This window comes from Pipistrellus hanaki (assembly GCF_964339955.1).
Source record: "Pipistrellus hanaki genome assembly, chromosome: 13".
Lineage (NCBI taxonomy): Eukaryota > Metazoa > Chordata > Mammalia > Chiroptera > Vespertilionidae > Pipistrellus > Pipistrellus hanaki.
Window position 1 is genome coordinate 18,865,346 of NC_140515.1, and position 22,703 is coordinate 18,888,048.

The 22,703-nt window shown below is 49.9% G+C and overlaps 1 protein-coding gene across 3 annotated transcripts in view; it reads right to left on the bottom strand.

Annotated features, from left to right (window-relative positions):
- The window catches only part of FLNB (filamin B), a 139,870-nt gene that overhangs the window by 85,041 nt on the left and 32,126 nt on the right, over nucleotides 1–22,703 (bottom strand). For all 3 annotated transcript variants that reach the window (XM_084901585.1, XM_084901586.1, XM_084901584.1), the window contains exons 2-3: nucleotides 2,903–3,151; nucleotides 296–393 (exon numbers count right to left, since the gene is read on the bottom strand). In XM_084901585.1, the coding sequence (XP_084757711.1) occupies nucleotides 296–393; nucleotides 2,903–3,151 (347 nt within the window). The remainder of the gene's footprint in view (nucleotides 1–295; nucleotides 394–2,902; nucleotides 3,152–22,703) is intronic.

Genomic DNA, 22,703 nt, shown 5'->3' on the forward strand with positions numbered 1-22,703 from the left:
AAAAATTAATATAACATATATATATATATATATATATATATATATATATATATATATATATTTTTTTTTTTTTTTTTTAAAAGACTTTTGGATCCTCTACAAGGACCTAAGTCCATAAGAAGCTATTATTATAGGTAAACTGAGGAAGACGGGAGCATGTCACAAGCAATACTCTTGGAAGGTTAATGCTGAGGAGGTCAGCCTGCCTGCCAGACTCAAAAAGACACCGTCTAGCACCAGAACGAGCTGGAGGGTGCAAGCAGCGCTCTGGGACGTGGCACGTGCGCATGCATACCTGCGGGACACCCAGCCAGTCGTCTGCCTGCTGCATGGCTTCTCGTGCATTATCCACTGGCTTTCGCGGATCCCAGGATTCCCAGTCTGGGCACAGACCTGTTAACATAACACAGAAGATGCCGTATTAGCTGACTGAAGAGATTTTTGAGATTTACAATGGTGCAAAAGCAGTCCGTCATCAGTAGAAACCATATTCATGATTTTGAATTTTGATCTTTTCCCAGTCTAGTGATATACGGTGCAATACTCTTGTGCAATACGGGCAGTGGCAACGAGTTGTTTTTGCCCAACCACAGGCTGAACTTGCTTAAGGCAGGCTAGACTGAGCTAAATTTGATAGGTGAGGCATATGAAATACTTTTTTGAATTTCAATGGTTTCGACTTACAATGGGTTTAAGGGAATATAACCCGATAGGAAGTCAAGGAGCATCTGAATATACTTTATAGGCAAAAAGTATCATGGATGTGGGTATGGGAGGGTAGAACTATTCTGTCTTGGCTGAGACGCCTCTTTCATGTTATCTTCTTGCATTAAGATGGGGGTTAGCCATTCCTTCGAGGTGCGATATAAGCAAACAGAGCCCGTAAAACCACCTGGGCCTGGTGCCTTTTGCAGGAGAAATTTTTCAACCTTCCACACTCACATTTCTGCACCCTGGTCACCAAAAGTGTGGGGTTCACACCAACTGGGTGTTCTACAATGTAACTCAATCCTGACTATCTGCCTGGAGGCAGCATCAGATCCCAAAGCAAAGAGCTCAGTCCCACAAAACTGCACTCCCTCTTCCCACTCCCCTGGGCTTCTGACTAACCAGATACAAACCCACCCCTCCCTCAGTGGGTTTAATCATTTACTGGAGTGGCTTGCAGAACTCAGGGAAATTTACTACTGTGTTTCCCCGAAAATAAGACATCCTTCGAAAATAAAACCTAGCGCATGGAAAGATAAGACATCCCCTGAAAATAAGACCTAGCGCAACTTTGGGAGAAAAAAATAATATAAGACACTGTCTTATTTTTGGGGAAACAGGGTAGATTACCAGTTTATTACAAAGGGATACAACTCAGGAATGGAAGATGGAAGAGATGCAGAGGGAAGGATGGGAGAAGGGGGAGGAATGCCCTCTCTGAGGGTGTCACCCTCAGAACCTCCATGTACTCACCAACCTGGAAGCTCCCGAAACCCCACAGTTCAGGAATTTTGTGGAAGCTTCATTACTTAATCTGGATTGGTTCAACCCCTGGTCATCAGTGATTAGCTCAATCTCCAGCCCCTCTCCCCTCTCGGCGGGTCAGAAGAGAAAGCTGAAAGTTCAATCCTCTAATGGGTAGGCTCCCTGGACAACTTCCCCCCATCTTTGGGGTTTTCCAAAAGTCACCTCATTAACATAAACTCAGGTGTGGTTGAAAGACACCATTATCATGGTTCTTGTCATTCAGGAAATTCCAAGGGTTTTAGGAACTCAGCACCAGGAAAGGGGACAAAGACTAAAATACATATTTCTTATTTTAAGTCACAATATCACAATCCCATTCCTGGATATATCTAAAAAGACTGAACTAGCATCCTGTATAATTAAAAAAAAAAAAAATCCACTTGCTAAAAGGCCAAACCTAGAATTATCTCAAAAACCTTTGAGAGCACAAGAAATATTTAGGAATAGAGTAAAAATCCCCACGTTTAAACTAGAAAGAGATATCCTAAAATGAGTCTCTGGATGAAAGCAAGGATGAGGGCACCAGGCAATGGCCTGCTGCTGAGCTCCGAATCACTTCTGATGACTCCAGCTTACAGAATGAGGCCCAGAGTCAGCCCTCCCCTGATACCCAACTGACACCAGACAGTCCCGCTCTGAGCATACTGAAAAGCACTAGCTTACTAAATATTAATGTGCCCAGCACATGCAGAGCACTCAGTAAGTGGAAAATATGGTTATTAGAGCTTTTATTAAAGAAATTTTTGAGAGATACATATAAGCATAGGCTCTGGTTTTTCTATTGAGTGTGTACCAGCAAACTCTACCAACCAATCTAATCCCTTCATGAGGATAATTACTGTCTCGGGGCACACTCAGCTACTCAGGAAAGGGTGGAAAAGGCTCCAACTGGATCCTGACCAGGCCCTATTTCATAGCAACACAGAAAGAAAGGGGCAGAGAAGGCCTTATTTGGTCAAACCAGTGGTCGATAAAAATGGGTACTTTCCGCTCAATGAAAGTTTTTAGATTTTCATGCCAAGCCACCTAACAGGCCACATGTTTTTGCCAAAGGCTACGGGAAACTAGACACCAACTATGGGAAGCAGCAGGACTTTGGAGTCTAGAAGCTAAACCCAAGGCCTGCTCCAAGCATTAAAGCCTTCACTGAGAATTTGGATAAATAACCGAATTCAATGCTCAAACAAGTCCATGGATACACCTGTAAGACATGCCATTAGAGAGGTAGATGGAGTCATTTCCAGTGCCTTTTGATATCTTACAATGGGCTAAAACCAGGAGAAACACACCAGTCACAGCAAACCTAGCATACCCAGTGAAAATAAGAAATTTAAGGCCCATATACCCACATCTCAAAGAGATGGCTTAGGTAACCATGAGCACTTACCTGGAGCACAACTGTCTACCAGGGCACCCAGGGCTTTGCCGTCTTGCCAGTTCTGGTTAAAGTTGGTGATGGGCAAATAGGGGATCTTGTTCTGAATCCATCCCAGCAGCCTCTGCTTCGGCGTCTGCTTCTTGGCATCGTCATCCCCTTCGTCCTCCCACACGGGCATGGAGATGGAGTAGTGGAGGATCAGGGTCCACACCAGGCCCAGGATGAGCTTCAGGTTCCCATCCACGATGGCTTTGCTGTCTGGGGAGAGAGGGAAAAGCTTGGTCATTCCTCTGGGTTGCACAAGTGTGAATCCTGCTCTTTGTAGAAAAGGAAATGAAGTCCTCGTCTATTAGAGAACCGTACTGAATCATTTAAGAGTGAGAGGATAGCCGAAGCTGGTTTGGCTCAGTGGATAGAGCGTCGGCCTGCAGACTGAAAGGTCCTGGGTTCGATTCCAGTCAAGGGCATGTACCTTGGTTGCGGGCACATCCCCAGTAGGGGGTGTGCAAGAGGTATTGTAGCTGATCGATGATTCTCTCTCATCCATATTTCTAACTCTCTATCCCTCTCTCTTCCTCTCTGTAAAAATATATTTAAAAAAAAGAGTGAGAGGATACAAGGCTGGAATTTGCTTTAAAACATCTGAGGATAGGAATAGGTGAAGTAAGACCCCAAAATGTTGTAAACTGGTGGCCTTGGTATATAAAAAATGCATTATGCTATTATTTCTGTTTTTGTGTATGTTTGAAATTTTCCATAATAAAAAAGTTTTTAAACATCAAGTGTTCGGTGTTCCGTTTCAGGGGAAGACCCTTTACCCCATCCTCCTGCAGCACAAACCATGGCTCGTCATTCAATGGCCAGATCTGGCGACTGGTGGCCCTTCCCTCCCACCAGCTCTGTGACCAGGACTCCTCAGCCTCCCCCATCCCTCTCCGGGACCATGAGCACCTGCTGGGGAGAAACGGAGCCTTCTTCATCTTGGAGCTCCCCTCCCGGTCCCACCCGCCCACCACAAGCCATCTATCTGAATGTTGGTTAAACACACACCAAGCTGCACTGAAAATGAAACCCAATTACAACCCCATGAAAAATAAGAGACTCACGTGCTGATAAAGAGGAAACGGCATGCCACTCAAAATCGAAAGGGCGGGATCTTTTTTTTTTTTTAATTAACCTGTTTAATGTTACATCTTTTACAAGAAAAGACTCTCCTAAAAGGCCACACCCAAAACCACAGAAACCAAAAGTAATTTCATGTTTGCAGATTCTATCATAATAAAACCTGATCACGTAAAACGAGACGAGTAAAGATTATCGTGAACTGGCTTTTAAGTCCAACTAACTTCGAGCAATCCTCTCCTTCAAAATCATGGTGCCCAGTGACATTCTCTGTAATGAATTGTATAAATAATAAAAGCCTATGAAGTTTTATGTAATAAATTGTATAAATGACAGCTTTTAAGCAGATCTGTCTACATGAACTCACAGGCCCAGTGACAAAGGAAAATGCAGGGCTCCTTGTCCAAAAAGTGTTAAGAATTTCAAAAGGGCAAGCAGCAGAGCATTAAAGCACGCACAGACCTTCTCATCACAGGGCCCTGCCCAGCCGCACTGGCCGTGTGACCGGGAGGCCAGCTCTGCTGCCCACGAGGGCCCACGGTCAATAAAGCAGCAACAACCTGCATGAAGCACAGGACACGGCCCAGAACCCTAAGATCCATGGATTCACCCACCACACCACACATTTCTCCAGCAGGCAGCCTTGGACCAGGACTGAATTGGGGGATTAGGTGTCCTGTTCTGAGGCTGTCTGTAAGTGCTACCAACTGATCCCAAGAAATTTCAGGTCACACAACTTTCCATGCCAGTTTTCTTTATTTGAGCTAAAGGGAGAAGAGTGGGGTGAGGGGAGGGAGGAAGTGAATGCTTATGAATGGCTAGGGTAACGGGGGTGCGAAGGTGGAGGGCTGGCCTTGAGCAGGCCCAAGTCTCATCCAGCCACAGGCATCCATCTGCAAAGTTCGAACTTCCCTCAGTTGTGCGCTAAATGCTTTTCAAATGCAAACTTGCAGATTTCTTTCATAAATCAAACCATGAGACCAGCTTGCTCTGTCTTTACCCAGCTTATACATGCGTGCTGGTCTCGAGGAATGGGACGTGAATCTTTTTCAAAACGGTTTCGGGTCAATTATGACCCAGTAAAAGTCTGAGCCAAAATTCTGAAAAATACAATGCCCAGAAGTTCCGTTTCCAATGGATCTGCGGTGGGTGTCCGCATGGGGAGGGCTCCTTTAAGGTCCTGCTGGTCTACGAGGCTGGAGGGGCAGTCATCCTCACTCCGGGAGTGATTCTGACAGGTGAAGAAGGTTCAAATGCTTCAAGGTTCAAATGCTCCCCCAAACTCTTGGAACAATCAGGTGGCGAAGTGCCCAAGCCTCCCCATCCCCACCGACACGAAAACAGGAGACTCTCAACGCCTTGAAAATGAAATGCTACCCGGCATCGTGGTGCCGATGTCTGACCATCACAGCAGATCACAGAAGTTCTGCGATGTGTATGCGGAGTGTGAAGGCAGAGCCGTGGGCCAGAAGCCTCTCTGGCAGGAGAGCTAGTGAGCCTCTCTCAGGGACACAACAAGCCAACGCCACCACGCCCACCCCACCTCCTGGGATCTGCCTAGATTGACAGGGGGTTGGAATCCATCCCCAAGTTTCAACTCCCCAGATCACAACCAATCACAATCCCCACATCACTGGTCCTGGCTCTGGACAACACTGACCCTCAAACCGCATCCACCTTCTGGAAGTACTTAGAACTGCCCAGCACTGCTCTCAGGCGAGGACAGAGCCTTTTTTTTTTTTTAATAGCTAGAAAGTTAACTTGAGCTACTGCAAATTCTAGGGTGGAATGCTTTCACGGCATTTCAGCACATCGGTTCTCCAGGCCTGGTTAAGCAAAATTCTGGAATGGGCGCGTTTACGGGGGTGGGAAGCAGCTATTTTTAGGCCATCTTCAGAAGCGTCTTGGAAGCGGCGCCTTTGTGAACAAGTTCCGCAGAGGTAAGCGTGGGTGATCTTTCATCTCTCTGCCATTATCAGGAGGATCGGATCCACACAACCATCTACGCACCTACTATGTGCACTGTGGTGCCGACCTTCTCTCCTGGCTGTGCCAATTACCGGGGCAATGGGGCGGGATCTGGGAGGACAAGCCTGAGCAGCCTTCACCCCACACTTCGGCTCTCCCCGGTAAGGACAGCAGGTCACCCACTGGCCACAGTGCAGCTCGCTATTGGGCTAGAAACAGCCACGTGGCTGTGCAGGAGTCAAGGGGGAGTAGGGGTTTCAGAAAACCTCCTTCTCTTGTGCCTGGGACAATGCACCCCCCCGACTCAGCATATGACTCGGCCATGTGGGGAGCTACTGCTGCAGGCTCTGCTCCTGGCCCTCTCGTCTCTGTCACCCACTGAGAGGCAGTGTGGCTAGTGCAGGCTCTGGGACCAGCAGCTCGGCTAGAAATGTCACTGTGAACAATCTGTCCACCCTCTCTGAGCCTTATTTCTCCTCGTCTACCCAATGGCAATGAGCAGTCGGCACTTCATAGGGCTGCTCCAGAGTAAGTGGGTCTGCCTGGCCAGCGTGGCTCAGTAGTTGAGTATCAACTTATGAACCAGAATGTCACAGTTCGATTCTGGTTCCAAGAGGAGGCTGAGTCACAACATTGAACATGAAAAGACATGTGAACCCAGAGCATGTAAGGGAGGTGCATAGGGGGACACATCCGAGCTGAGTAGTTTAGGAGACCAACGTGGCCTGAGATGGCAGCCAAAGAGGAACCAAGAGTCACCCAGGAACAAAACTACTGGTCATGTGTCAGACCTCCTAAAGGTCTGGCTCCTCCTGGACTTCCTGGCTTCATACTGCCCGGGGTTCACCTTCCCTCCTTGGCCCCAGCCCGCCTGGCCTGGAACCCCCCCACCCCACTCCCCACCCCCAGACCCTCTCCTGACCAGGCTACTGTCCTCTTCTCTCAGTGCACCTGCCACTGTGCTGAAATCACCGGGGCTGGCTCTGCCTCCTCTGCTCAGGGTCAGCTCCACAAAGGCAGGAATGAGTCATTTTGCTCCCTGCAGTTCCCACAGCCTGGACACCTGGACCAGCTGCCACACACACCCCACCCCCCCACCTCGTGCTGAATGACAGGCAGTGCTGCCTGTCCGAGAGTGAATGCAAAATGTGCATGAGACTTCTAAACTACCCCAGACCGAGGCCACCTGTGAACCCCCAGCAGACAACACCCTGTGTCACTGAAGGGAAGGCCGGGGCAGGTCCTTAGGGGAACAGGCCTGCAGGTGTAGGCTCGGTGCCACCATACAAGCTGTGGGACCCTGGCCAAGCAATCCAATCCCTATATGCCCCAGTTTCTTTATCTGCCAAATGGGGATAACGTTGGAACATGAGCGTAGGGCTACTCAGAAGGCTAAATGTGATAACACATTTGAGCACTCAGACCTCCACACAGTTTTCAATTAATGCTAGTATTCTAACCACCACGGACTTCAGCGTGCTTTTATCAAGCTTGAGACATAGAGGACAAAGGCAGGAGGGAAAAGTGAAAGCCTAGCTGATACAGGTGGTGACCTACATGCCTGCACTGGGGTTTCCTATCGGCCTTGATTGCCAGGTGAGCTGACAGCAGCAGCATCCTGTGCAAGGGCACCCCCTCCCCTCCCTGCCTCCCACGCCTACCCCACAGTGCAGAGCTCGGTCAACTGGCCCCAGAACCCACTGACACCCCAGGCAGGCTGTGCCGTTCTCCTCCGTCCTGCCTTCTTTTCCATCCTGAGCAAATCCTGGCCAAATTGTAGGCCTTGGTTGTCCCAACAAGTGCCTACCACACAGCAGGAGCTCAATAAAAAAAAACCTACAGCCGAAACCGGTTTGGCTCAGTGGATAGAGCATCGGCCTGTGGACTGAAGGGTCCCAGGTTCGATTCTGGTCAAGGGAGTGTACCTTGGTTGCGGGCACATCCCCAATAGGGGGTGTGTAGGAGGCAGCTGATCGATGTTTCTCTCTCATCCATGTTTCTAACTCTCTAGCTCTCTCCCTTCCTCTCTGAAAAAAATCAAATATATATAAAAAAACAACCCTAGCCCAGCTGCCATGCATTCCCAACGCCATGTTGAGGAGGACCTCCGTCAGCTGCCCAGAATGAGGGTCACATTTCTGCAGATACAACCGTCCTCCCATCCCCTCGGCAAGGACAGACCACGCACCTCGGCTCAGGTGCCCAGAGGCCCCGGGGCTGGATGAAGGGAGCCAGGCTGGCTTCACGCCAGGGCTTCGAACCGACAAAGGACAAGAATTACAACCAGGTGACTCACTCCTCTGATGACTGAAGGAATCCGTGGCTGAAGCCACTAAAATCCTTCCGCCCCGTCTCCCAGGCACGCAGCTCCCTACTAGATCACCCTTCCCAGCCTCCCTTGCAGTTCGGTGGTGCAGGTGCCTCACCAATTAACCGTGAGCACCAGGAAGCACGCCATCACCTTGGAGCCGTGGGCAGTGGGTGTGCCTTGTCCAAACTCTCCCCGCTCCTGCCAGCCAGAGAGCCTGACATCACAGTCACTGAGCTTGGACTTGCCCTAGGAGAGGCCGGGCAAGGGAGGAACCTGGGTCCAAAGCATGGGGTGCCCCACCAACCTGATGCCTGAAAAAGCCACTGTTTTCTTTTTTAATCTACTTGTTACAGCAGTTTAACCACCGCAAGAGGACAGGATGTTCTGGGCCTTGAAGACCTAGCGTCCCGTGGGTCTGTTTTCATTGGCAAGGTAAGGTACAAATAAATATACAGGCACAATAAAGTAAGAATAGATTGGGGCACTGGGTCAGCTGGCTTTCCGAATCATGTTCCCACTCAAGAACTGCTCAATATCAACAAAGGAACTGTCTGAGTTAACAATTTTTACATATCACTATGTCAGGGTTCAGTTAATAAGAAGCTCGCCCAGTTCTGGCCAGGTGGCTCAGTTGGTTAGAGCGTAGTCCCGCTGCGCCAAGGTTGTGGGTTCGATCCCTGGCCAGGGCATATACAAGAGTCAATCAGTGAAGGCATGGAAGGGTGGAACAAATCGATGTTTCTCTTCCCCCTGCCCTCTCTATCTCTCAAAATCAATAAGTAAAATTTTTAAAATAAATTCATTCCGAAGGTCTTTTTATGTTACAAATGTTTTAAGAGATGATACAACAAACCAGGTGTGGCAACTGGCGTTGGCATCTGAGGTGGAAAACTCGGGGTTTTGAGAAAGATTCTGGGGCGTTCTCTGGATTCAGCAAGAAAGTCTGCCAAAATGGATCACCCGTGTCTGCCATGAACAAGGCATGGGAATGGAAGCTCAGAGAGGAAGATTACTGTGCAGATTAGCAATGTCTACCCTGGGCACGGCATGCAGTGGCAGCCGGGACTTCTCTGCAACTGAGTCAACATTCCCAAACCACCGATTTGAGATTTCTACCATAGGCAACTACACGTCTTTACGCAGAACCTCAGACTGCAAGTTTTCACTTGTGCCAACCATTCCTTCTGTTCTCTCTCGCTTTGCTGGACAATTTCTTCCTGAAATTATTGGAGCAAATTATTTCCTCAATACCTTCTTTTTATTTTGGTATAGAGTGTCTGGTGGACTTTCCGCTCGTGGACACTGTGGGGACAGTACTGCTCTGTAATTTATCCCAAACGCCCTATTTTCTGGCTAAGAGGCGTCCTTTATTTAAAATCTGCATTTGCATCGTCACCTGGTGGGCTTTCTTTTCAACTTTTGAAAAAATTGTTATCACTTTTGAGGATTACTTTACTAGTATATCAGCAACTCAACTGCATTGGATTAAATTAGATGTTCTTATTAAAGGGCCTAGTACTTAGTCTCTTCCCACTTAGTACTACTGGGAAAGCCTTCAAAAGTGAGACTAAGGTTAAAGAAAGAAGGAAAAAGGAAGAATACCCCCAAATGGCCCAAGTAGTACATCCTAAACTAGGTTTTTTTGTTGTTTTGTTTTGTTTTGTTTTGTTTTGTTTTGTTTTGGGATGTGTGTGTGTATGTGTGTGTTTTAGTGTGTAAAGTATTACAAACGGTAGTACATATGTCTCCTTTCCCCCCCATTGTGTGTGTGTATGTGTGTGTTTTAGTGTGTAAATTATTACAAACGGTAGTACATATGTCTCCTTTTTCCCCCCATTGTGTGTGTGTGTGTGTGTGTTTTAGTGTGTAAAGTATTACAAATGGTAGTACATATGTCTCCTTTCCCCCCCATTGTGTGTGTGTGTGTGTGTGTTTTAGTGTATAAAGTATTACAAACAGTAGTACATATGTCTCCTTTCCCCCCATTGTAAACTAGGTTTTTTACTTCAAAGCCACAGGTCCCAGTTGCTTTCTGTTGCTGCCACACAGTTGTCCTGGGAGACCAGCAGGACAAGGGCCCCAAGGGACTGAGCATGGGGAGAGGAGCCCCGAGTCCCCACTGGGAGGCTCGGGTAAACCCAGCGCGAGCTCACGGGGCCTCAGCAGGGTGGTGTCTGTCCCTCGCTCAGAGCTTCCAGCCTCAGCTGCTCTGGGAACAGGCCCAGCTGAAATAATAAACTCTGGCTGCGAACGGAGTGCTTTGTCACCTTTTCACGCCGGCCCAGGCTGTCATGTGGCAAAGCCTGAAACATGGCTCACCTACCCTGTGCAAACGTGTGCAGCCCGCGGGGAAGCCCTGGAGGAGAGCAGGGAGGGCGGGAGGAGCCGCACAGGAAAGACTCCGAAGCGCCTCCTCTCTCTGCATCAACAGCGGCCGCCAGACAACAGCTCTGTCCACCAGACTTCCCTCCGGCCTCTCCTCATGTGACCCTCACAGCAACACTGCACGGTCATGGCTAACCCCATTTTACAGATGAGGAAACAGAGGCCCACAGGAGCACTTGCCAAAAGTGACAGAGAGGAGAGCTCGGATGTAAACCAGTTCTCTCTGGTGCCGGAGCCCAGACTCACCCCCGCCGCTCTGAACACACACTGTCACACGGCCCCACGTGACTCTCATCACACAGACAGGGAGACGGGATGCCAGGAAGGAGCCCAGCCCAGCCCCCAGGGCCAGGAAGCAGCTGTGCTTGTGAGGGGAACCCAGGCAGAACCTCTGAGCTGCTAACGGCCCGGTCACGCCCACCATCCCCAAACTGCCAGGGTTCTGGGGAACGTGGTGGTCAGAGGGCAGAGAGAGCGACAGTTCAGGGACTGGGGGTGCCAGCAGGAGTTGGAGCCGCATCATTTTAGTAAGTGCCCTTTGTCTCACCGTGACTCTCAGCTCCCACCACACCCCAGGGACTGGGGTTCTCACCCTGTCCCTCCACCTGGGAGACCCGCCATCCAGGCCCCACTTGCTCCACCCAAACCTACTGGCCTGAGTTTTCCCTGGGAAGCGGAAATGAGGATCACTCACAGGACGGAAAGTTACATCAGGAAAGCTCAATTGTCCTGTTCGTCTCTTCTTCTTACATCCAGACATAACTTCCTAACTGCCTACCGGGTACCAGGCCCTGCCCCGAGTACAAACGATGCTTTTAACTAAGAAAGTAAGTTAGCCTGGCTCTGAAACATTCCACAGAGAGATGACATTATTATAATGAAAACCAGTGACCCCGCCACCACCTTCCCCCCCAGGGTAAGACACTGAAGATCTTTTAAGGGGCAAAAGAGAGAAACAAAACAAAACAAAACAAAACAAAAAAACCTTTGCCTTTTGTCTCTCTCTCTCATGCTAGGCCATGTTTGGGGGGGAGGGGTTGCCCCTCTTTTATAATTAAGACTAGAAGTTAAAAAAAAATGATGATGAACAGGATAGGCATTTACCCTTCCCCTGCAAATGTGTAAAAGCCGAGTGAGCCTTGTTACAGAATCAGACCAAGGTGACCTCCCAGGCCTGAGAGGGAGGCCCGTTTGCATTTCGCCCCGTCCCTCACTCACCTTAGGTGACAGCTCACACCCGCAGGGGAAATGGCAGCCGCCCAAAGGCTGTGAAGCTCCATTTAAAGTCTCGAAAGGGAAGCAAGGTGAAGAAAATCCCAAATAATTTATAGCTGCTGGCTCTCGCCATCATCAACAGAAAGTGGATGAAATTGGAGGACAGGAAATCCTCAAAGGGCAGATATGGGGGCATGTTCCCCACTTGACCTACACTGAACTTTTGTGGAATTTTTTTATTTTTTTTAAGTATATTTTTATTGATTTCAGAGCGGTAAGGAGAGGGAGAGAGAGAGATAGAAACATAAATGATGAGAGAATCATTGATCAGCTGCCTCCTGCACGCCTCAGTCTGGAGACTGAGCCTGCAACCCAGGCCTATGCCCGGACCAGGAACCTGAGATCTCCTGGTTCATAGGTTGACACGCAACCACTGAGCCACACCAGCTGGGCACTAAATTGACACTTTTGAACAGTTCCTCCCCATACCAGCTCAGCTGAAGGCTCCAATCTGTACCCCCATATTTGGACCTTCGCCCCACAATCACACGAGGAGACCTCTAGATACACCAACACCCAAGTGTAAATAAAGAGCATTGGGGAAGATGAGGAGTAAGGGTGCAGGACTGAACCCACTCAAACAAAAGAGAGAGCTCACTTGCTGAAATAATCGGTAGCCACGTAACCCAGCGGTCAGGGGCCCTGAGTGGGTTGGTGATGGGGCGGTGAGAGCTCAGAGCCCTGCTTTCCTGGCCAGACACCGCCTCATCGTGGCCCTGGGACTGGGATGGGCCCCTTCCCGGCTCTGCCCTCCATCTCACCTGTGAGGTGAGAGCCATCCTGGGCTCACCTCATGGAACTGCTGTGAGGTGATGTGGTGGCGCAGGTAGCATTCTGCCTGATGATGCGTCCCCACAGGGGGGCCTAGCACAACTATTGTATTTCTATAATGTTATACTCACAAGCCTGGGGACCATCGGTGCCCTGTGAGCATTGTGAAAGATCCAGTCAGTTCTCCTCAGAGCCGAACACCCCGGCACTCCGGCTTCCAGCACAGACAAGCATTCCATCTGCTAACAAGCGCAAGAGCCAGCCCACCAGGGACCGGGATTAGCGCTGATAGAATCAAGATGTTCTCCGCTCAGCGGGCTGCTGGATGAGCTGGCCGTCTGCTAAAACCTCCAGGCCACCCCAGCTCCTCCACAGATTCCTGAGCCGTCTGCAGGGGCCAGGCCGGCCGCTGCCGACAGAAAATTAAATGCAAGGTCAAGACGTTCAATGTGAAGCACAAAGCATTTCAAGGAAGTCCCCGAACACGATTTCCTTTTCGAGTGTGCGGAGGGAGAGGTTTGGGAACTGAAGAGACCTTTAACCAGGAAAGCAGCTCATGAGTATAACTCAGCGGGGGTGCTGAAAGCAACCGACGTGCCTTCCCGTGAACGAGGGGTTAATTTAAATACACTTTACCGAGCGGCCAGGGCAGAGAATAACAGGCTGCTGTGTAAAGAACGAGGAGGAGCTGTTTGTTTCAATAGGAACAGGCCTCCAGGATACATTAAGGGGGCTGGAAAATGTGCAGCAAACTACAGGCCGCGGTATTCTAGTTTTGAAAAGGCCCAACAGCATCTGCAGGGACAGGTCTGGGAGCACACACACCAAATGGTGTTCACCGGCTCTCTGGGGAGAATGCTTGGGGATGGCAAAACACGGGCTTTGTTTGAACTCCTTTTTGTAAATTTTTTTAAAACTGATGTGAGAGGGAGAGGAAGGGAGAAAAACACTGATGTGTTTGTTGTTCCTCCCATCCACGCATCCACTGGCTGATGCTCACATGGGCCCTGACAGGGGATCGAACCCACGATCCTGGCACATCGGGACGATGTTCCAACCAACTGAGCTACCAGCCAGGACTGAATTTTTTAACTTAAACTGCAGGCATTATTTAAAAAAAAATTTTTTTAACACCCTCTCCTCCCCCCAAAAGAAAGAAACCTAGGAGCTCTTCGTTTGAACAAAATTGCTGGTCTGGCTCCACAGGCCCCGTGTGGGAAGACTGACCGGCTTTACGGAATGGTGATGAAAGCAGCGTGTATGGGAAGTTTGCATGTGAGTCCGCGGTGGATGGGGGGATTACAGAATTGGGCTCATAGGTGCATCAACTCTCTCTCCAAGAGACAAGAAGCTGGTTGCCTCCTGGCGGGCGTGACCTATGAAGCAGAAAGTCACAGTTCAATTCCCAGTCAGGGCACATGCCCAGATGGCTGGCTCCGTCCCCGGTGTGGGGCATGCAGGAGGCAGCCGATCAATGATTCTCTCTCATCGTTGGTGGTTCTATCTCTCTCTCCCTCTCCCTTCCTCTCTGAAGTCAATAAAAATATATTAAAAAAGGAAATGGCTTGCCAACACAGTGCACTTGCTTTTGGGTAGAGGAGCATATGATTTTACCATGTACGGTGCTACCTGTCAACAAACACACGGAGGCTTTGCGGGTTTGCACGGCTGTCCCTCTGGAGGCCTCCTTTGCCTGGCTTTCACACGGCGGCCATTCAAACGCCCTCCCGTTGCTCAGCCAGATGCACTGCTCTGGACAAGCAGTCTCCCTGCCTCAGGAGGTGGCCTTTGCAATTTCAAACCACTTGCAGAAGAGTGGAAGATGTGGAAGAATATACTGCAGAAAGATGGAGTCCTCTCATTGCTTTTGGGCATGTTTTTCAAGCCAACCAACCAACCAACCAAAAAACGACAACAAAACCACTCCCCCACCTTCCTGATCCCTTCAGAGCCCCCTCCCCGACCCCCACCTTGTCCCACCTCAGTGCTCTTCCCTGATGCAGAGGCCCAGCCTCTCCGTGGTACAGGATGAATTCTCACAGCTGCCTTCTGAGCCACCACTGTCAGCCCCATTTCCCAGATTTAAAAAAAAAAAAAAAAAAAGGATAAGCAGATAAACCAACCCCAAAGTCACAAAGCTCATAAGCGGGGGTTGGGATTGCATTAATCCATCCAACTCCAGAACCTGCAGTTGACATTCAGCCTGGAGACCCAGATGGGCTGCACAGGAAGAAGCCATACATGGACATAATGGTGATTACAAAGGCTTTCACAACTGGCCAACGCCGAGGAGGAAATAAACGCCGGGCTTACATCACCCTCCTAAAAGAGATTTATCGCCGTGCCCCTGAACTCTGTCCCCCGATAAACGGCTGTGGCAGTAAGATAAACAGACCGAGCACAGAGCAGGTCAGCTTTGCTGCTAAAACGGGAACACATTCTAACATTCCTGAGGCACACTGCCCAAGCGCAGGGCAAGCAAGTGACACGGGCTCAACAGCCACCACCCCAACCACAGCTGCCGCCCATGCCGCACACACGCGGCCCAGGCACTGTCCTCACTGCCAGCTCTCCTCAGTCTTGAGTCAGAAGCTGCGTGCCGGCCCGGCAAGAACTCCAGCTCTACCTAACCGCGGCTCTGAGGGCACATTCTCACACCTGCCCTCTCCTCCTGCCACTCGGGCCGTCTCCTTAAATCAACTCACCTTTCCTTTTTGCCTACGACTGACCTTTCCTATACACACAGACAAGGATTTCATCTGCTAACAAACACAAAAACCAGCCCATCATGGACCGGGGATTAAAGCCGGAAAGCCAGAATTACATACATAAAAAGCAACTAGTGCCTCAAATACACACACACACACCCCACATGAGAAAATACATGAGTGTTACAATTTTAAATGTAGGGGATATAACACCTTAAACAACATCTTAGAAAAGACTATCCTAGATGTTAGCTACATTCCCGAGACTGCAGGGCTGCTGTGGGCCAATCAGCTGGAGACATGTGGAGCGGAACAGGTTTGACCTGTGCAGGATCTCTCAGGGCCTCTAATGTGCAAATGTTCATGGACCGTCCCCAAGAGGGCCTAGGGCGCCACACAGCAGTTCCCCACTTGGTTATACACTGAGGAGTTTTTTTAATACTATCTCAAAGGACATTAACATTCTCCAGAAGATACTCTGGATAATCCTTCCTTAAATTGCCCTTCTCCTGGTCACTCCCGTAGGCTGGAGGATTACGTTTTTTAAAAACAAGCAAGTAGCCCAGCCAGGTGTGGCTCACTGGTTGAGTGTCGACCTATGAACCAGGAGGTCACGGTTCAATCCCAGTTAAGGCACATGTCCAGGTTGCAGGATCCATCCCCAGTGTGGGGTGTGCAGGAGGCAGCTAATCAATGATTCTCTCTTATCATTGATGTTCCTATATCTCTCTCTCTCCTCCGCTCCCTTCCTCTCTGAAATTAATAAAAAAATATATTTTTTAAATAACTAAATAAAAATAAAACAAGCAAGTATGGGGGAGAAGAAGACAGACCAAAGACACAAAAGGAGGATGACAGGAAATAAATTACGAAGGCTACCACTGTTTCAGTGGCAGTGATTAAGAAACTAAAACCTTGCAGATGAAGGATGATAAAAGCCGGCTCTCAAAGCATCGTTCCTAATTAAGGGAAGCGCACCCGTTAACCACGTGTTTATGAAATTCTGGTGATAACCAACTTGCTTAAAAACCATACTAAGAAGCATCTTATTGTTCCAGAGCAACGTATAACTCTTAGACACAGGCAATGATTTGGAGGAATCCAGGCCAAAACCAGTCTCCTCCTTCCTGGATTTGCTTTAGAGCTCCCAATGACACGATCTTCCTCCCCAGACAATGCACTGCCAAGTGGGAAGAGTCCGAGATGGAACCGGTAATCTGGACCACCGCTTGAAATGGCAGAAGTCGAGGAAGTGGTCCTGATGTGAGTAACTGAAATATCAAATTATGTGAACAGGGGATTCCTCCAGAACCTCCACTCCGCTGACACTTAGCTCGGGAGTTGGGGGACAACTTGGGAAAAGTTAATAAAAATTCCGTGAAAACTGAAGCACATCCAAGTAGAACTCCTAGTGCTTCTTAAGGATAAAACAGTCATCAGCACAATAATAACAGCAATGAACCACACAGCTGGAGTGCTGACGAAACCCGCTCTCCAAGCTTCTGTACAGCAAAGGATCCAAACCTTGAGATTTAGCCACCTGTAATGTAAATGTCCTAGGACGGGGCCTGGGCTCCATCTTCAGTGTCTCTGTGATACTGTCACATAGCAGAAAGAAAGGGGAAAGCGGGGAGAGGGGGGCAGCTATCACCTGAACTCTGTCCCACGATAAATGTAAGATAAACAGACCAAGTCTACCAACAACCACCCACCGGCAATAAACCTACCAATAAACCGTCAGCCAGACAACCTAACCAGACAACCACTAATCAACAAACCTTCCAAACATCACCCACCACTCAATCACCCATCAAACCCGACTGGACGGATCCTTGACCACACTCTCCCCGCAAATCTGCTCTCCTCCCCAATCCTGGCTGATTACCTCTAAATTGATCCCCAGCCCAGCAGTCATCAGTTAAGGTGAGGCCCCCTTGACTGACCACTCCACCAAAGCCCACATGCCAGCTCTTCCCAAGTCTTCCCACCGGCTCCAGCAAGGCCACCCAGGTCCCTCCCTCAGGCACAGCTCCCTCTCAGGGGCCAACAAACCATTCAAAAGTTGGTTAGAGGCAGATGGGGGGACTGGTCTCAAAACATAAGAAAACTGAAAGACGCTGAAGTTAATAAATGTTTTATTAAATGCCTGAATTTAAAATTATATCTTTTCCACTAATTGCTTACATTTAGTATTCACGAAAACTGTATTACATTTGAAAACGAATTACAGGTTAGTTTTTTTCACATCCCAAGAATTCCCAAGTACTATGCATTACAACAGCTAAGAAACCAGTCAATTGTGAACTAGTCATGGCCAAACAATAAAACAAAGCACAAATAAAAATAAAAGCAAAACAAATTTTTTAAATTTTCAAATTATTTTACAGCAATATACACAAACACACACTTTTTTTTTTTTTTAAAGTATAAGAGGTAGGTGTTTTTATTGTAGTTCATATGATAGATTTAGGGCCTAAGGTCTTAAAACATTCCAGCATTCCGGACAAAGTCCACATCCGGCAGGGTCCCAACGCCCCCCTCAGCTGACCTCTGTCTCCCCAGCTTGCCCTCGCCCCACGCCTCTACACGCCCTCCCTGTGCTCCCGCTGCTGGTAGAAAACCGCGTTACGTGAGCCTCCAGGGCTCTGCACAAGCTGCTGCCTCTACTCCGAGTGGCAGAAAGAGGAGAAGTCGTCCTGATGTGGGTAACTGGAATATCAAATTATATGAACAGGGGAAACCTGTTTCACAAGAAAGAGTGCAGGCTTCACAGAGCCAAATGGGTCCGGAACACACTGACTCAAGAACCTGGGCTCCAATTCATAATTTTGAGAACCAAGCAGTGAAAAGACTTCAGTGAGGGGCTGGTTTTGTCCAATGGACCACAGATGAGTGGGACTGTCCTGCTGGGGCAAGCCTCAGTCGCCTTTCAGGAAGACCCTGGGAGGTCACTGCAAATGGGTTTCTCCACCAATCTGGCCACCCACCACCACCACCACCCAAGTGATCCTCTCAGCCCACACACGCAATCACTTACTACTCCCAGCTTGAACACTTCCTCTTGCTCCCTATGGTCAACACAACGGGTTGGCAAACTTGCCAGATAGTAAATATTTGGGCTCTTGTGGGCCATACAGTCTCTGTAGCAACTAGACCATTCTGGTGAGAAAGTGACCGTAGGCACTGTGTACATGAATGGGCGTGGCCTGTGTTCCAATACAACTTTATTCAAAAAAAAAAAAAAACAGGGCCGGATTTGGCCCACAGGCCATAGTTTGGACTACAGCACCACTATCCAACAGGACTTTCTGGAGACGATTGAAATGTTTTATATGTACACTGTCCAATACAGCAGCCACAAGCCACACATGTCCACTGAGCGCTCCAGATGTGGTTAGTATGAGAGGTACTAAATTAGATATTTAATTTAATTAATTTAAACGTAACCAGCCACGTGTGGCTGGTGGACAGCACAGCCAAACTGAGGCTCACTGACATCCCCCTTTTGAGGTTCCACACAACCTGGCCAACCTCACGCGGACGATCCCAGCCTCACCAAGGGCTAAGCGCCCAGGCCGGTCTGTGGGTGGACCCGGGCGCCCTCACATTCCTGCAAGTCCCTCTCTGAGCCCGTGTCCTTGCCCCCCGAGCAGTTCTGCAGCCCAGAACATCCTTTGTCTCCTGGACCTGCCCCTGTAGATGGCACCGTTCACCGACCCCACCTTTACCACAGCCTCTGGTCACCCCGGAGGAAGCGTGCCGCTCCTTACGCCTCTGGGAGGCGCTGGAAGGAGGCCTTGTCCTATAAAACAGGCCCCAGTGATGTGTGAACACTGTCTTTTCTCCTTCACTCTAGACTCTAGAGGTTTAGAGATAAGGCTGTGTCTCTAGCACAGGGCCTTTAAAATTAATAATGCACTCCATTTATAAAATGAGCACACAGGCTGTCTAAAAAACCTTCTTTCTAGAATTAATGTACTTATCTGAAACCTGTTTTTATAAAAGGCTAGAGACAAGATTAAGGTAGAACGTCTAAAGCCCAAATGGATTCCAGATCTACAGCTCAGAGGGCTATGGGCACCTGGGTTTTCCTGCTGTAAAATGGGGTGACAATGTCTACACCTGGCAGGAATGGAGAGCACTCAGCACAGGGGAGAGAGAGAGAGAGAGAGAGTGAGAGTGAGAGTGAGAGAGAGAGAGAGAGAGAGAAATGGCAGCTTCCCGGTAGATACATATGCCCATCAATACAGGGAAGAGAGGAGGCATGCCCCCTGGATGTGGCCAGGGTGCAAGTGCAGAAACCCCAGGGTGCCTGTGGGATCCCAGCACCAGCCTTTAGTCTAACTCAGGGCAGGTGGCATGGCCTTGACCCGACAGCTGTGCTCCCGTCCTCTGACCACACTGATCACCCAGCTGGAGTCACCGGGCGCGGGTCAGTGCCCATGGAGGGCATGCGCCAGCCCGGGAGCTATGGAGCTGGGTGCCGCTGCGCTGACCAGATGCCGCCCTGTAAATGTCAAGGCCACGGTACACAAAACAGCCTGTAAACTGCAGCCCTTGCAGCTTCTGGGGATTCTCTGAACAGATAAGAAATCTGGCCACTCATTATCCGGGTTTTTCTGACCCACGGCACCGTTTCCCCTCTTACTCAGCCGTCTTACTCACCAGGCTGGCTGCCAAGTGCCTGGGCCATTGTTAACAGTCAAGTCCGCCCTCAGAGGGAGAGGGAGAGGGAGGGGGAACAGCCACCTCGGAGGAGAGAATTCTAAAGAACGCGCTGGGGCCATTTTAATCCTGGCTACGAAGCTTGGCTCTGCAGGACGGCTGCCCTGTTGGAAGTTCTTAAACTGAAGGAGTCCCAGTCGCTGCCTATGTTGGCACTGATACAGAAAGTGTTTTTTCTGGATCGCCACCAATGGTCCCTAGTTATAAAACGCCCACTACCATCCATCCCGACGACACTCAAAGTGAGAGTGAAAGCACGTGAGCCCCTCCCCACGATGCCTCTGTTGGGGTCGGGGCTGCTGTTCGTGCTGCGACCTCGGGCAGCCTCGGGCTTCGCTTGTCCAACGTCCGTCTCCAGGCCCCGCGCGGCTGCTGCTCACAGGAACCGCTGGCGTCTCAGCCCCGGCTGCACTCGGAACCCTCCAGGAAGCCTTCAGAAACAGAACGGAAAGCTCTGCCTCCCCCTAAGGAAAGCACAGGAGCGCTTCTTGGGGGTCAGGCTGGGGTATCGGGAATGTTTAAAGCGTGCCAGTTGGAGCAGCCACACAGCCAGGGCTCAGTGTGGCAACCAGACCACACACGAACGTGATCACCAAAATCGTGACCCCAGAGGCCAACCTTTGCCACTGCAGACCCCGAGAGCGGGGAACAAGCAAAGAGAAAGGAAAGCAAGTGCGTCCAGGCTGAGCCCAAGGCTCCTTCCTCACAGACACCTTGGGCTGCTTTCCTCAAAGGAAAGAAAACTCTGCGGCTGCTGCCGGTCCCTTGGACTAAAATGGTGAGCAGGGGGCTGGGAGGGTCCTCCTGAGAGCTGCGTTTCAATTTTCCTATTTTTAAAGAATATCCACGAACAGTGAAACCTCACCCAGAGGAGTGGAAGGTGCTGCGGAAGTGAGGGGGTGGGGGGAGGGGGGAAGCCAATCATTCACTTGAGAGCCCTTGCCCTTGGTTCTTGGGGCCACCCCATGTCACCCCATTTCACAGAGCGGTCAGAGAGACGAATGGTCAGGCACATTCAAATGCCCAGTTGATATCAGCCACCCACAGAGTAACAATTCACATATCCAAGCACCCTGGCTGCAGTATTTCACAGTCAATAGCTACGAAGATTATCCTATTTTACAGATGCCAAAATAGAGGTCTCAACAGGCCAAACTCTTTGCCCAGGGCCACTGTCCCAGTGATTGGGAACTGGGGGTAAGGAGGAAGAAATGGGGGCTAAGGAGGATATGTCCTAGCACCCTTTCCCCCCACCCCACCCCACCCCCACTCCCATATGTGAGTCTGGAGGCTCAGGATCAATGCTTCCAATTTCTTATTTGACGAGGAAGCCAGGTGAGATGGAGGTCAGACCTTCCGCAGCCAAGCTCTGGGCCTCTCACCTGCTCACCAGGGAGCCCTGACACCTGGTAAAGCATGCAGGCCGTCAGCTCCTCAGCCAGCTAAAACGCCTGGGCTAATGGCTTCAGTGGAACCTCCCACGGGCCAGAGAAACTGGAGCCACCAAACCCAGCCCAGGATCAGAACCCCCAGCCCTGGAACCATCTTTTTCCAGAATGTTTTATGGGAGACTTCAAATAACTTGAAATGGCTCTAGTTACCACACTCAACACCTGACTCGAGTCAGGTCCCCCTTCTGGCCTGACAGCCCACTTGTGCACAACAAATTACGCTTTAAAAATAAAACCATTTAAAAGCCCGCTCTGGTGCTCCCAGCTCACAAGGCAGAGAGGGCTATGGGAGGGTCTAAGCCCAAAGGACTGTCCTGCCCTCTGCACGAGGGGCCCTCCCACAGCGGAGGGCCGGAGGAGAGATGGTGAGGGCCCAGCAGGTACCAAGGAGGCACTTTCTAGAACCACTACTCAGAGCAGCCTAATGAGCAATTTGCACATCAGCCTCCCTTCCTCCCCAATTTAAGGGCCCGCTCAGAGCTGCAAAACAGTGCCGACACCCCCTGTGCAGCTCCTGCAGTGTTCGCGGAGAGCAGGCCAGTTTTTCCAGGGCACTGGGCCAGCCGGGTAATCACATGCCGCATTAGAAGCTTCTGGTTGTTCATCAGACGCAGAAGCCTGGCTGGGGGTTGCATGCAGGCAGGAGGCTCCCTCCGGCTTCCTGTTGCAATAAATTCCTCCACACCCCACCTGCGAAACTCCATTTCCATTTATTACCAAAACCGGAGCCCTGGCTTTCTAGCTTTTTCCTGACGCCTGGAAGCTGGCTTTTCCAGCTGGTGACATCACTGACAGGCTTCTGACAATGGCTCCGGAGAGGTTTAACCTCTCACTAGTACCTAGCAAGAGCACATTCCCCCCGGGTGAGGTCATGTTTAGCTAATTACTAATCTGGCCCCTACCCGGGCACCCAAGGCCGCGGGGCAGTGAGATGCCACCGGCTCTCCTAGGGCACCCCCGGAGCTGCAGGCACCACCCACAGCAAACAGGAAAGTCTGGGCATCGCCGAGCAGGCAGTGGCAACTAGACTAGAGCTGCCAGATTTTGCAAATGACATATAGAATATCCAGTTAAATATGAATTTAGATAAAGAA